Source organism: Pimephales promelas, chromosome 18 (assembly GCF_988280905.1).
Source record: "Pimephales promelas chromosome 18, fPimPro1.hap1.1, whole genome shotgun sequence".
NCBI classification, from domain to species: Eukaryota; Metazoa; Chordata; class Actinopteri; order Cypriniformes; family Leuciscidae; genus Pimephales; species Pimephales promelas.
This window is the reverse complement of record NC_142786.1, coordinates 567,620-581,563: the sequence shown is the minus strand read 5'-3', so window position 1 is coordinate 581,563 and position 13,944 is coordinate 567,620. Positions and strand designations below refer to the sequence as shown.

Sequence of the window (13,944 nt, the reverse complement as noted above, 5' to 3'; positions counted from 1 at the left end):
TTTTTTGTCATATTTTGTTTGTCCCTAAATTGACACAGTCAAGGAAAAATATGATGGTAGTTTGAAATATATTTAAATATTTTTGCGGTCTTTCACAAAACGGGTTGCGCGAGAACGTTTGCATTTGCTCAAAAAACCTTGTGTAAAAGTTTCTCAGGCGAACGCAAAAATTTTATGAATACATGCAATAATATTGAAATATGTATTTGTTTATTTTCGTGAAAAAAAACTCAGACTTTTATAAGTCATAATTATACCAAAAAAAGTAAAAATGATGACATACTTGTGACATGATTATGAGATGGAGTCAAAACTTTGACTTACATTTTCAAGACAAAAAAATTAAATTGACAAACACACATAATTACGACATTAAAGGGTAACTAAACCCTTGGTCAGAGCCTGACTCCACCCACTGGCAATATTTGAAAATGCTGAAAAAGTGGGCTGACCCCAGCGGAGATAGAGGGGACGAAATAGATGCTAAAACACTCTATCCTGATCGTTTTCAATACTCACAATTTCAATTCCTTACTCCCTACATTGCTTTTGACGACACAAGATAGTTTTTATACAGCCAAGGGCGTAGCTCGCGTGGTGAGCTGAAACCTGCGTACGTCACGAAGTGCGGAACATGCAATAGGAAAATTCAACTGCAGTAGCCACCGTTCAACCTGAAGAGGGCAGCACTAAGACGTTTTTACACCATATATTGTAGAAATAAAACACTTTATAAACAAATGTCAAAAAAAGTTACTTGAATCAATGACTGGTATTAATAAATATCCATTCTTACAGATCATTAACTAAAAAAAGTTGGTTTAGTGTTTAGTTACTCTTTAAGGCTTGGCATGTTATTTCTCAATTATGGTTTAGTATGTCAATGACTTTTATGTCATAACTTTATATTATATCATTATTTTATTATATCATAATTTTTTATGAGAACTATCATATCATAATTTTTTGCCATTAAGACTTAACAATTTTTCTATTATGTGGCGGGAATGGGCTCTCGTGGTCATGTTTAAAGAGCATATTGCAGGTAAAAAAAAAAAAAAAAAAAATCGAAATTTATAGATAACCATGTATGAAAATACCATATGAAAAGTTAATGCAGGATTTAAAATGTTTTAAAACAACATAAGGACACTAATTTAGAAGATAAAGTGAGCGTTTCTTGGATTGCTAGTAAAAACGGCTTTTTTTTCAACATCGCGTCATTTGACGTCATATCAGGGAGCCGCAGCCTCGGCTCAGTGGAGAGCAGGCTGGTGTTCAGTGAGAGCGCTCGTCAGTCAGTGTGTGCTTTCGTTAGTTTTTGCATTTTAATTTATCATCGTCATGGTAAATTATTGTGTTTGTGGAGATTGCAAAAACTCCAGCCTGCAGGACTTCAAGATCGAGTCCACAAGTTTACATTACAATAAAAGTGACGGTGCTATAGCCTATCTTTCGTTCCTGGTGCGGTTTGAGCAGGTGAAGAGACGGGATTTCTCTTCTGCATCGGCTCGGAAAACGCGGTCGTGTGTAGCGTTCACTCCAGATCAAATGATTAGCATCCCGGCGATATGATGGAGTTCAACATGGTATGCTGAAGCAAGAATATTGATCGTCGTGTACTACCAATGGCATCAAATAGTGTTAAATAGGTAACTTAGTCATGTAATGCCCTAAATAGAACTTGTAATTGAAAAACAAAATTGGTTGCTTAAATACTCAAATCTTTAATTTTCTGTTTATGTTATAACCCAACCGTTCTGTCTGACATTATCCTGGCCTGTCCCTGATCTCTTTAGCATAGCAGGCTCATAACTTTCTGGCTTGATCCGTCATACGAGTATTTCCTCAGCGTCCGAAATATCATGCGATTCATTGTTTTCCTGTTGTGTGAATCGACGGCTCTCCCGCTCATTGCGTCACACCCGCCACACCCATTTTCAGACGCGGAAGTAAAATTTTCTCACAAAAACAACTTCAGAAGCTTCTGTAGCGTATTTATAAGTATATTTTAAAGAAAATCTAGTTCCTACATTGTTTTTTTATGCATTGACTCGTTGGGTCCTCTAACCTGCAATATACCCTTTAAATGAGGCACAGATGTGTTTCTACGAGCGCGCAAGTGTTTGTGGCACAGATTTACCTCCAGATACAGACACGCGGCGAAAGACTCGTTCACGATGAGGTCTCCGTGCTTGAAAGTTGGAAGCTGCAAGATAAATTAATGTGCAATGTTAAAAACACAAGTTTGGTAAATGTCGTGTCTCTGTATGAAACTCTCCGTCTGTCAGAGGCGCACCTGAACTCTGGGGTTGAGCGCCTTCACTTCTGCACACTGATGCTCTTTCTTGTCAAACGACAGAAGTTTGTGATTGTATCCCTGCAGTTTCTTCTCCTCCAGCGCGATCATGACCCTCCAGCACGGCGGAGAGCCGGAGCCCCAGTAAAGCATCATGTTCTTCGCCATAATGTCCAGTTTAATCAGAAATGTCGTTACAGATGACAGATTTTGTTGTTTTTTTGCGATTATGCGTTTCGAGCTGTGGGCGTGGCCTGTCCGCAAGTTCAAGGAGCATGCGCAGATTATGCTCGTGTGAACTTGACGTAGATAGGCTACTTAAAGGAATAGTTAACCTTAAAAAAAACATCCCATAATTTACTCACCCTCAAGCCATCCTAGTGTGGAACCTTGTTGTAAAGTGTTATATTTCAAAGTAAAGGAAAAATTGTTTAAATTTAGTTAAAAAGAGTTAAATGTTCAAATATTTCAGTTATTAAAATGTAATGATGTTCAATTAGCAATAAAAAAATAGAATATAGTGTAAATAGTATGTTTTATTTTTATTTTATTTTTAATTTCTATTTCGCTGTGTCATTGTTGACTTGGTCAGCTTCGAAAGTCCACATGATAATGATGAAGATAACCAGAAGATAAGGTGAAGCTGAAACTGCTCAGTCACTGCAGGATCATCATGAATCATCATCAATGTGTTTATTGTGGAAGATGCGATTTCATATCTCATATTTGTTTCATTACATCTGATTTTGCCTTAAAATGCGCATCATCTCCTATAACTTCTATTAAAAGTAGGCTATTTTATTCAAACATTCTGATCTCAGTCAAGTTTTAGCTGTACGCAAGAATTATTGCGTCATTTGTATTTAATTTTTGCAACCAAATAAGAACTTTCTGGGAACATTTTTTAACGAATTCCCAGAACGTGCAGGAAGTTTTTTTTGTAATAACCTAAAAATAGCATAACATTCTCTAATGTTATGTTAATAACCATTCCAGAATACGTGTGTTAGTTTCAATTTCATGGACTTTGTTACTGGTTTCCCGGCGGCCAGTCAGAGCTCTGAAATTAGTTTAGCATTTAATAAAATGAAGAAATTTGATCCGTCAAAACACGTAATGACCAGATAATTCCAACTGTTTAGCTAAAATATTAAACCAGGATTAAGCGCAGAAAGATGCGCGCGCAGTCGCGTAATTTAAAAAGTAACGGTCATTTCGTTTTACCGCTGACTGACTGACTAGTTTATCGATCTGTTTATTGAATTTTTGCTTACAATAAACAGAGAGTAAAATATGATTCGGAGAGATTTACGCCTGGTTGAAGAGTTTGAAATTTATACTGATATACTTTTCGTTCATTTTTCTAATGTCTGTGAATAAATTTTATACTTTTAAAACATATCTTTTAAGTCATTGTTATTTGGTGAATGAGGAAATGTAAAATCTGGGAACCCCTGTGCACATCTTACATATTAATGGACAAATTCAACCTTATTTAATCTTCCATAGTTGATGTGCTCGGATTATTTTCATGAATTCAACAATAACAAGTCTATGATTTGTATAATGATTATAGACGTCCCGGTTGAATTGACTTCCTTTTTATTTAATGAACAAATATGGAAGAATAAACATGATAAATAAGAAAAATTATGTGTATGAACATGAACCAATGCTTGCTTCTATAAAAAACTGCGACGGTATGAAATGTAATCGTTTAATTGAAGCCCAGATCCGGCCCACACTGCTGCTGTCTGGAGGTAATCTGCCATCACATTCACATACAATCACAAGCTTTAGAAACGGTTCAAAATAAAGTTCACAAATTAAATGGGCAGACACAAACAGAAGCTGAAAACATCACAAATGAAAGGTGTAGCAAACTAGACAAGAGCTGTGATTTAACAGTTGTAGGTGTGAATTGATTCAACATTTCTTGCATAAACAACTGTTAGAAAACATCACAAGCAATTACTGAATACATCAAAGCTGAACTTATTAATGCAATATTAATGTGATCCGCTGAACGTCTCGATGTTCCTCACAGGTTCTTCAGTGTGTCCTCACCCTCGGGTTTCTCCAGCCATTCCAGAGGCCAGCCGGCCTTAATACTGGGACGCTCCTTCAACATCTCATAATACTCCATCAGTCTGGGACATCTCTCTTTAGGACAGCTGTTAACCAGTCGAACACATCAAACATCATTAAACCAGTCGAACATTAAACCAGTCAAACACATCAAACATCATTAAACCAATCAAACATTAAACCAGTCGAACACATCAAACATCATTAAACCAGTCGAACACATCAAACATCATTAAACCAGTCAAACACATCAAACATCATTAAACCAGTCGAACACATCAAACATCATTAAACCAGTCAAACATTAAACCAGTCAAACACATCAAACATCATTAAACCAGTCGAACACATCAAACATCATTAAACCAGTCAAACATTAAACCAGTCGAACACATCAAACATCATTAAACCAGTCGAACACATCAAACATTAAACCAGTCGAACACATCAAACATTAAACCAGTCGAACACATCAAACATCATTAAACCAGTCGAACACATCAAACGTTAAACCTTAACCTGATATTATGATTAATAATGCTGTGTAAGGAGGATTGATAATGGTTTCACTCACTGAAGTCGTGGGAAATAGGCGATAACTGGGAAACAAACGACGTCCGCCATGGTGAAGCTCTTGCCGGCCAGGAACGACCCTTTACCCATCTGACCAACAGAACACAGAGTTAATTAGGACCACAAATTCAATTCAAGTTCAAAGGACAAGAGTTGATAACAGTTATGGCAATAGTTATCCTCAATTTATGGCATTTATAATGCAATTAATTGCAATAAGAATGAATAACAAGCAGCGAATCAGGTCCATTGTATTAAATCCTTTAGCTAATGTTCCTCTCCGTGATATTTCTTCCGAACGTGACGAGACTGAAGCGCTAAAGTTTGCTGTAATCATGTGATGTTGGGGTCATTTCGTGAGATCGTGAGACTATCGATTAGGGCTGCCCGCTAATAATCGTTTAGATAAGGCTAGTCGAACAAAACTGTTATTAGTCGGTCAGTGGAAGAAAAAACAAAAACCTTGTGGCGAAGTTGCGTAATCCACAGGGGACAGATCGTGAAGGGCGTGTTAAGTACAAACCCAAACGTTTGCCTATCATCCATCGACCTTAAACATGGCTTATCATTTGAAACATGCCAGTAGTAGCAGCTTTACATGGCCGCGCGCTATAATGCTAACCTAGATAAATGTGCGCTAGCGTTTTGTTACGCGCATATCTAAGTGTGGAAGCTGTTAGCGCTCTTACGGCACAACACTTAAAATCCTGTAATGGTCTTACATCAAGAGTAGCCTAGAACGTCACAGCAAACCGACTCATTTTATAAGTGTGGACTAAAATAACTAAAACGTTGAGCTTTCGTAAAACAATCAGGATGTGCTTTCTCCCGTCTCGGCCTCGGCAAACTTAAAATAAACCGAAACTCAGCGTGGCCTTTCCTCACAGACATGAGAAACACATCTATTGAAAGCTTCAAATGTCTATTTTTTAAACTAACAGATTTGTATTGTTAACAAATATTATGTAATGTTATGAAACATGCACTAATGTGGAGATTGATCCCTGCAGCCAAAAACAATGAAAACGAGTTCATCAACAAATTATTCAAATGTTCAGACAGTCTGCCATTCATAATCATTCCTGTTGCTGGTGAGCTGTGGCTTTATGGGTGAGCTATTAATGGCTCATTACTAAGATTTGGCTTATTAATATACACAGGATTAGTCAACTAATCACTTAAATGAACGACTACTAGTCGACTAGAAAAATCGTTAGTCGAGGGCAGCGCTACTTGCGATCAAGTCACAGATTCCCTGTTTAAAACACAACCTTCTCCAAGTACCCTTCCCACAGCTTCAGCTCGGCGACCAGACTCTCTCGGTTCCTCTTCAGGGCCGACTCGTGACGCTCTCCCTCCGGGACGTAATACTCGTAGAAGGCCACATCATCTGCACACACACACACACACGAGTCCAGCAGAGAATAACCAGCTGTCGTTCGCTCAATGTGAAGCAAAGCTGCTACCCAAATCAACCACTAGTAGGCGCTGTTGGACATCGAGTGCAAGAACCATAACGACACGATTGTTTTCTTAATGCAAACCATGAGCAAAGAGAGCATGTGATTGATATAACAGCCAATAAACTACAGAAATTCCTATTATAAGCTATTTTGTACCAGATGAGTGAAGATCTGAGTAGAGACCCGTTATTGTTCTGTTGAAGACCTGTGAACGCTTCTATAAGGAGGCTAATGCTGTATCATACTATAGGCTAACTGTTGAAATCAATTTTATTAATATATCTATGCACTCATTAACTCTTTCCCCGCCAGATTTCCAGAAACCCATGTTTCCACTGTTAAACTGTAGGGGGCGCTATTACACATCATCTGAAAGAGTTCTGTATCTCAGGATCAAACACAGGCAAAGAAGAAGCAGAAACCGGCGATAGAAGCATTGAACCAGCTTTAAACGTACGTTGATGAGTTAAATCACTTACACATTTTCTGCTGCAGGTTGTTGGTCTCGAACATGCGCTGGTAGACGAGCGCCTGCTCCGCTGGATCCTCCGGGATCAGACGGGTTCCTTGAGACTTGAACGCACTCTGGAAACCAGAAACATTTATTTGGTATTTTTCTATCAGTAGCCAATGAGCTGCGAGCTTATTGGCTACTTATACAGCAGGAACCAATCAGCTGTGCCCTATAGAGAATCATGTGGTTGCAAATAGATTGAATCACAGACCGATCAGCCTGTGATCGATTTCACAACTGTTTTCATGTACTGTGTTTGTATAAAACCTAAATAATAATAATAATAATAATATTCACACTTTTTTGTCATGTTTTGTTACAGGGCCCATGAACTGACATAGTAATGCAAAAATATGATCTTATAATGTGTATAATGTCCTTCACAAAACAGGTTCCACACGAAAATGTGCGTTCGCTCACAAAACCTTTGCGTTCTTTTGCGAGGGATCGCGTGCAAAAGTTTCTCAAGGGAACCAAAGCGTTTTATGAATACATGCAATAATATTGATATATTTTTTTTGTTTTATATAGATATTTGTGAAAGGCCCTTAACCGTTTAATATGAAAGCATGAATTATGAGATCATTAATTACGTAATCAGTATGTCTTTTTTTTTACTGAGTATATATTTTTTTTATTCATAAGATTTATAACTCCGTTTGATTTAAATGATCGAGGCACAGATGTGTTTCTGCAAGCGCGCAAGTGTTTGTGGCACTGATTTACCTCCAGATACAGACACGCGGCGAAAGACTCGTTCACGATGAGGTCTCCGTGCTTGAAAGTTGGAACCTGTAAATAATAATAATAATAATAATAAAAGTGCAGTAGTTTAACAAAAGTTAGTCAAATTTTTGCTCTCTTTGTGAAAGTTGCATGTGTAGTAAACAGCAGAACTCCGTCAACAGGTGTCTGTCAGAGGCGCACCTGAAGTCTGGGGTTGAGCGCCTTCACTTCTGCACACTGATGCTCTTTCTTGTCAAACGACAGATGTTTGTGATTGTATCCCTGCAGTTTCTTCTCCTCCAGCGCGATCATGAGCCTCCAGCACGGCGGAGAGCCGGAGCACCAGTAAAGCATCATGTTCTTCGCCATGACTGTTAATGTCGAGTTTACTCGAGGAATGTGGCTGTAACTGAGCGGACACCAGATTTTGCTGCGTCACATTACTTGGCGTCCGAGGCTGACGTGATGACATCCCGTGGGCGTGGTTTGTTAGCGAGGTCAATAAGCATGCGCAGTTCACAATCTTCGTGTGAAAATGCTCCGTTTCACTTTTAACATTTTAGTATAAATTCAGGATATGTCTTCTAACATGATCAATCATCATAATGGTTTTATAAAGTCACCAATATGACCTAACAGGCTTAGTTAATTTACTAACGTGACGTAATAGATTTATGAAATATCCGTTCTCTCAAATAATCGGATATAATGGCATTATTCACGAAATAGTACCATAATAAGTTATAATTTCGTTTTCTATTCTTTACTGTGTAATTTCCCCGTGAGGGGTGCACCGTTCCTGGAAATACTGCAATACCAGGTCGATGCGTGGAGTGGACGGAGCAAGCCCCTAATTCCATCTCCCTGATCCAAAAATCAATTTAATATATGGTCCCCGGATAGGGGACGTATCAGATATTAAACTGATAAGAACAGATACTACACTTAATCTTAGCCAAAAGGCCGAGAAGCGATACTGAGATAGGGTTCGAGCTAAAGCACTCACTCAGCGCGACACACACCTCAATGACGGTCACTCGGTCTGAGATCAGGAGAAACTCCTCAAACTACAAACACACACACTCGAGAAATAATGTCCCGCTCGGAGACTGAGAGAAACGCGGAGATTCGCACAAATAACGAGAGAAAACCCTCAAAACAAGCGGATTCAACCGTTAACCCGGAGTTTAACATCGGCCAATCACACACGAGCACAGAGTCCATCGGCCAATCACACACGAGCACAAGACAGTCGCTGTTTTTTGTTAGTGGCAGTTATTAATCACGATCCCTGTATTCCAATTCGCTTAAAAGTATGTAGTCTTTTTGTGAAGAAAAAGTACATACTTTTGAGTGTGTAGCAAAAGAGCAAGCTTTGGGACATTCTACGTCATCTTTAACGGACAGATCTGTCGCGTGCTGCGTGCATCCTGTCACCGTAAACTGCCCAACTGCCCTGTCCCTGTCAATCATCTTGTCACAGTTGAAATCCTCCATTCTATTTAATTCGATTTCCTACCGTTTCGGAGCACCTTGGTCTGCCAGTTGTGCAGATACTCTCCTCGTGTTTGCAATTTGAATATAATGATGCATTTAAAAAGTACTGGCTAAACGTACCTTTACAAAACTTCACAGTTCACTCTTAGAATTACCAGATGTAAAGTATAAAATTAAAGAATTAATTGCTAACTATTGGTATTGGAAAACAGCCACAATTCAAAACTCTGTTTGTACCAATTGGGAGCTTCTCAAATTTGAGATATGAGTTTATTTAAGGAAAGTTGGAGCAATCTTATACAAACAGAGAAGATTTCTTGAGGACAGTTTGATCTTGAAATGATCTCAAACCTGTAACTTTAGTTGTCTGTCTGTGGAGGAGAAATCTGACGAAATTAGATGATTTATATTATTAAAGATTAGAGGTGCTTATAAGATCCAGGAAAAGATCTCTGCATATTTCTTTAAGCTTGAAAAACAACATTTTTACCCTTTCAACAATTGAGAAATTATGTGTTGATGGCAAAATTGTAACAGATCCAAAGGATATAGCCATTTTCAGTGCCAATTTAAAAAAAAAAATCTTTATAGTTCAAACTGTATTGAGCAGATATCGACTTATGGAGTCAATTAATAATGTTAAAGCTCTCTCTGAAAGTGATAGATTGTGTTGTGATGGAGTGTTCCTCATGAAGATAAATGGACTTACAGCTGAGCTGGACAAATGATTTGCTGATGAACTTTCTCCTTTTTTAACAAGTGTTTTAAAGAGAGTATTGATAAAGAAGCTTTACCCCCTGGTGACATCACACTAATTTCCAAAGATCTACATTGTTGGACAATTGGCGACCCATCACGCTCCTTAACAACGATTATAAAATATTTGCCATAATATTTGCAAAAAGATTTAAAGAATGTTTAGAGAGCGTTATAGATGAGACTCAGTCTGGATTTATGAAAGACCGACACTAAATGAATAACGTTAGATTAGTTTTAGATTTATTTGATTATAGCAATAGTGGAACATACATTTATTCTTTTCCTGGATTTCTATCAAGCTTTTGATTCACTAGAGTAGTAGAACATCATTTTATTTTTAAATCGGTGCAAAAGTTTGGTTTTGGTGCAAATGCGGTAAGAACTCTTGATTACAATTGTAGTAGTACAATCAAATTAAAATATGGTATACTTCTCCTATGTTTTACTTGTCACGTGGTATGTCCAATAACCCCTTATTTGTTTTTAGTTTCCCAGATATTTGCTTCTTATGTTTCTGGTCTTTGTGGCATCTCTATTGCTGACCAACAGATCCTCATCAGTCAGTCGGCTGATGATACACACTTTTTGCATGACGCTGACCAAGTCCCGTTAGCACTATATTACCAAAGCTTCAGGCTTATTCAAATTAGAGATCAGGTATCATATTTAGGTATTATCATAACCAAAAATGACCAAGAAAGGTGCTCTGCACATTTTAATCCTCTAATTGAGAGTAGGCTACACAGAAAAGACTTTATGTGGCTCCAGCAAGATCTGTTATTAAAGGGAAGAAATGTCCAAAGCTGATGGCTTGTCGAGGTTGTATGTGAATCCTAACTTTGAATTTACAAAGGGCCTATAGAAATGTAATTTTTGGTTTTCATGAATGTGAAAAGTGTTATTTATTTTATAAACCTTATTTTTCTGTTAGCTAAATTTCACATTCACAAATGTAACTTTTCTAAATCCTCTTTTTTTAAAGATTTAAACATGAAATTAAAATGTATTGAGTTCTCAAAAAACTTAAAAGCTACAAGAACAATGGGCACGGCGGTATTTCCGGTGAAGGACGATAACTTCCGCCGATCGTAGAGTCCAATGCAATACCGAGAATATATATTGAATTTTATACTCCATGGTTATACTAAAGAAACGTTAGTCACAAAAACAGATAAAACAGACACCCCTCGTTGTGTTTATGCTTATTTTAAAAATTATATTAAATAAATATAACTATATATAAAATTACATCTAAACGTATGTACGTTTCATTTCAAAGACTGGAGGACAGTAAATTTTTAAGACTCTGCCATAATCCCCGTTTTCCTCGGTTTTCCTCCACTTTAATCTCCACAACCGGAAATGGACGAGCATCCTTGCGTCAAATGCGGAATATATGCGTGCATATAGCCCATTGCTGTGCTTAAGGATTTGGCACTTAATCTGGATTAAGAAGACTGAAGGAACTTAATCTGGACTGGAGGACTCGGCTGTATTATGTTGTGACAATGACAGTAATTGTTGAATTTTAATTTTTTTGTGAGCATTAAAAACATAAATACATAAAACGTTTCGTTATTTATAAAAGCCGCTTCGTGTTCAAGTTTACAAAACGTTAAGTGTCCTCGTTTTAATGTCCCGGAAGTGATGTAGGCGATAATGCGTACGTTACCGATTTACGTTACCGTTAGCTTAGAAATCTAGACGCACCCTAGCGGCAACAAAAATTATTTTGCAGCAAATAATGACATCGTGATGTAGGTCTGGCATGCCAGGCTACGTTACCGTTGCTTTTTGATAATAAAACCGATTAAAAACAACGTATTTCGAATAGTGGTCTCAAAAAGGGTGTCTTTTGATTTGTGTTTCAAAAATCTTATTATCGAGTTCTTAAAATATGATTTTGAACATCTGTTATTATTCCATTGGGTAGACGCTTGTGTTGCATCACGGGAAATTATTCGCAACAAAATAAAACGATACATCTTTGTTGTTTCTACTGCTGTTTAAAGGTCGATAAACAGCTAAACTTTGAGAGAGAAACGCGCGGAGACATGAATCTTCATCCATATGCCGTTGACTTTATGGAGTGACGTGTCCCTCGCCGTCTCCGAGACGCGTGTTTGCTGAAGTCAGTTTCCCTCAGACTTCATGAGGAACTCATACTTACCTGGCAGGGGAGATACCATGATCACGAGGGTGGTTCTCCGAGGGCGAGACTTGGCCATTGCACTTTAGGCTTCGTTGACCCTTCCGAATTCTCCAAATGTGAGAATCTCGACTGCAAAATTTATGGTAGTGGGGGACTGCGTTCGCGCTCTCCCCCGATCTACAAGTTAAAAAACAGAAAAAATATTATAAAAATACGTTACAAAATTACTTTTACTCATTGGAGAAAAATAATAGCAGTCCCGCTTTAATGATTGAGAGAGCAGTTTAGTCGGAAAAACATTCCCTACACGTCTCCAGTTGACATTAAGTAAAATCCATATTAAACAATAATAAAGTATGTCTGAGGATAACCAGCCACGGCTGAACTCATAAGCATACAACGTAGCATTTCGACTGAATCGAAGAGAAAATCCAATAAAGTCAAGGGTACAAGCTAGTGTATATTTTTGCAAATCAGATCGTCCTCAAAAAGACGAGTTAATATTTAGACATGTTAGTTTCAAATACTTTTTTAAAGAAAAATACTGACGGAAATCATCATAAACCTATATATAAACACCTTAAACAAAAAAAAAAACAACTTTCTAAACATTTCGAGAAGTCACGTTCAAATATTCAAGTTTGTTTGCCATTTAGAGGGACTCAAGGTACTCCAAAAACAGATAGTTAAAAGTTTTAATTGTAAAGATACTCACGAGTGTCCCTCGAATTTGTAAACTTCAGGGGAACGGACGGAGATCATCATTACGAATAACAAGCCGCCATCTTTAGATTAGTCTGAACATCCGTTTTCACGTAGCTCTGTGTATTTTTATGGCAATAACTGGTGAACTAGATTTACTTATTGTAGAGCTACCTAAATGTATTATGAGCATTGTAATGTTTGAAGTTTAGCAGGTAGATTTTCAAACGAGCGGTTCATAAATCTACTCTAATACAAACAATAAATAAATAATAAATGGAAATACAAACCAGAAGACTGGTGAGAAACTTTCATTAACTTTAAATTGAAATACAAAATAAATGGTCTTTTTGCTACTTTTATTTCGACTATATGAGCAGTTATAAAGTGCTAGCGACACAGAATGGATTTTTTTTTTTGGGGCAAAATAAAAGAGTATTTGTTTAAAATAATAATTCTAAATATACCTCAGAATGGTGTGTATCACTGGAAATCAAGTTCTAAAACACTGATATAAGATGACAACAACAAATTAAAATAATTATGAACTTATTAAGGGCATCAATTAAACAAAGGCAAAATTCATACTTTTTAGTGTGTTTTGACCTCTGTGTGTGTGAGCAAAAGAATTAAAGCAATATGCGAATGTAAAAGCTTAAATGTGTACGATCTTGTACGATTTACTTTATATATAAGACACAAACCTGCTAACTTTAGGAACATGATGAGTTCAGTCTGTTTGTACATCTCTCTCCGTGTGCTAATTGTGGAATGGGAACTATATTTACATAATTTGTGATTACTTTTGATTACTGTTGTCTAGATACAGGGGGTGGCTCTTTTTACCCACAGGCTGAGAAACTAAAACAAACAAGTCTTTGATATGGTTTTGTTCGTTAATTTCTTAAAGTGTTTCACAAATTACATAAATTGTGTAAATATAATTCATCATTTTAGCTTTCAAACTGATCAACAGTTACTGTGAATAAATGACGTCTCATCATATATTTAGTTCACTTGGTAAAGAGATTGCCGATCAAAATCAGCTAAACACATGATGTCCACAGCCGTTTTACTGTACTCTTACACAAAGAAACGGGTCATATTTCACACGCGTCATGCTCATAACAAATGAACACGGATCCAGAATAAAGGAGAACGGAGACCAAGG

General features: G+C 37.2%; 2 protein-coding genes and 2 non-coding genes across 4 annotated transcripts in view; 1 reads left to right on the top strand and 3 right to left on the bottom strand.

Moving 5' to 3' along the window:
* LOC120475248 (glutathione S-transferase A) overlaps positions 1-2,548 on the bottom strand; it is a 59,205-nt gene extending 56,657 nt beyond the window's left edge. Inside the window, exons 1-2 of the mRNA XM_039665922.2 lie at positions 2,300-2,548; positions 2,144-2,209 (exon numbers count right to left, since the gene is read on the bottom strand). Coding sequence (XP_039521856.2) covers positions 2,144-2,209; positions 2,300-2,467 — 234 coding nt within the window. The 5' untranslated portion in view covers positions 2,468-2,548. The remainder of the gene's footprint in view (positions 1-2,143; positions 2,210-2,299) is intronic.
* Positions 2,549-3,884: 1,336 nt separating this feature from the next.
* Positions 3,885-8,126, bottom strand: LOC120475246 (glutathione S-transferase A). The gene is made up of 6 exons (XM_039665921.2): positions 7,865-8,126; positions 7,664-7,729; positions 6,903-7,008; positions 6,232-6,350; positions 4,962-5,050; positions 3,885-4,473 (listed from the first exon to the last, which is right to left on the bottom strand). Exons 1-6 carry the CDS (start codon positions 8,030-8,032, stop codon positions 4,341-4,343), a joined length of 681 nt encoding a protein of 226 aa, XP_039521855.2. The 5' UTR covers positions 8,033-8,126; the 3' UTR covers positions 3,885-4,340.
* A 320-nt stretch (positions 8,127-8,446) lies between these two features.
* Positions 8,447-8,638, bottom strand: LOC120475318 (U2 spliceosomal RNA). The gene has a single exon (XR_005621930.2). It is a non-coding gene; the product is annotated as a U2 spliceosomal RNA (small nuclear RNA).
* A 3,443-nt stretch (positions 8,639-12,081) lies between these two features.
* Positions 12,082-12,246, top strand: LOC120475305 (U1 spliceosomal RNA). The gene has a single exon (XR_005621920.2). It is a non-coding gene; the product is annotated as a U1 spliceosomal RNA (small nuclear RNA).
* The last annotated feature ends 1,698 nt before the right edge of the window (positions 12,247-13,944 follow it).

What these genes read in the sequence shown, in the direction of transcription:
- LOC120475246 (XM_039665921.2), bottom strand. Translation starts at nt 8,032, where the DNA reads ATGGCGAAGAACATGATGCTTTACTGGTGCTCCGGCTCTCCGCCGTGC. An exon ending in CGCTCAACCCCAGACTTCAG is followed by an intron (nt 7,730 to 7,864) that starts GTGCGCCTCTGA and finishes TATTATTTACAG; the next exon opens with GTTCCAACTTTCAAGCACGG. An exon ending in CCGCGTGTCTGTATCTGGAG is followed by an intron (nt 7,009 to 7,663) that starts GTAAATCAGTGC and finishes TCTGGTTTCCAG; the next exon opens with AGTGCGTTCAAGTCTCAAGG.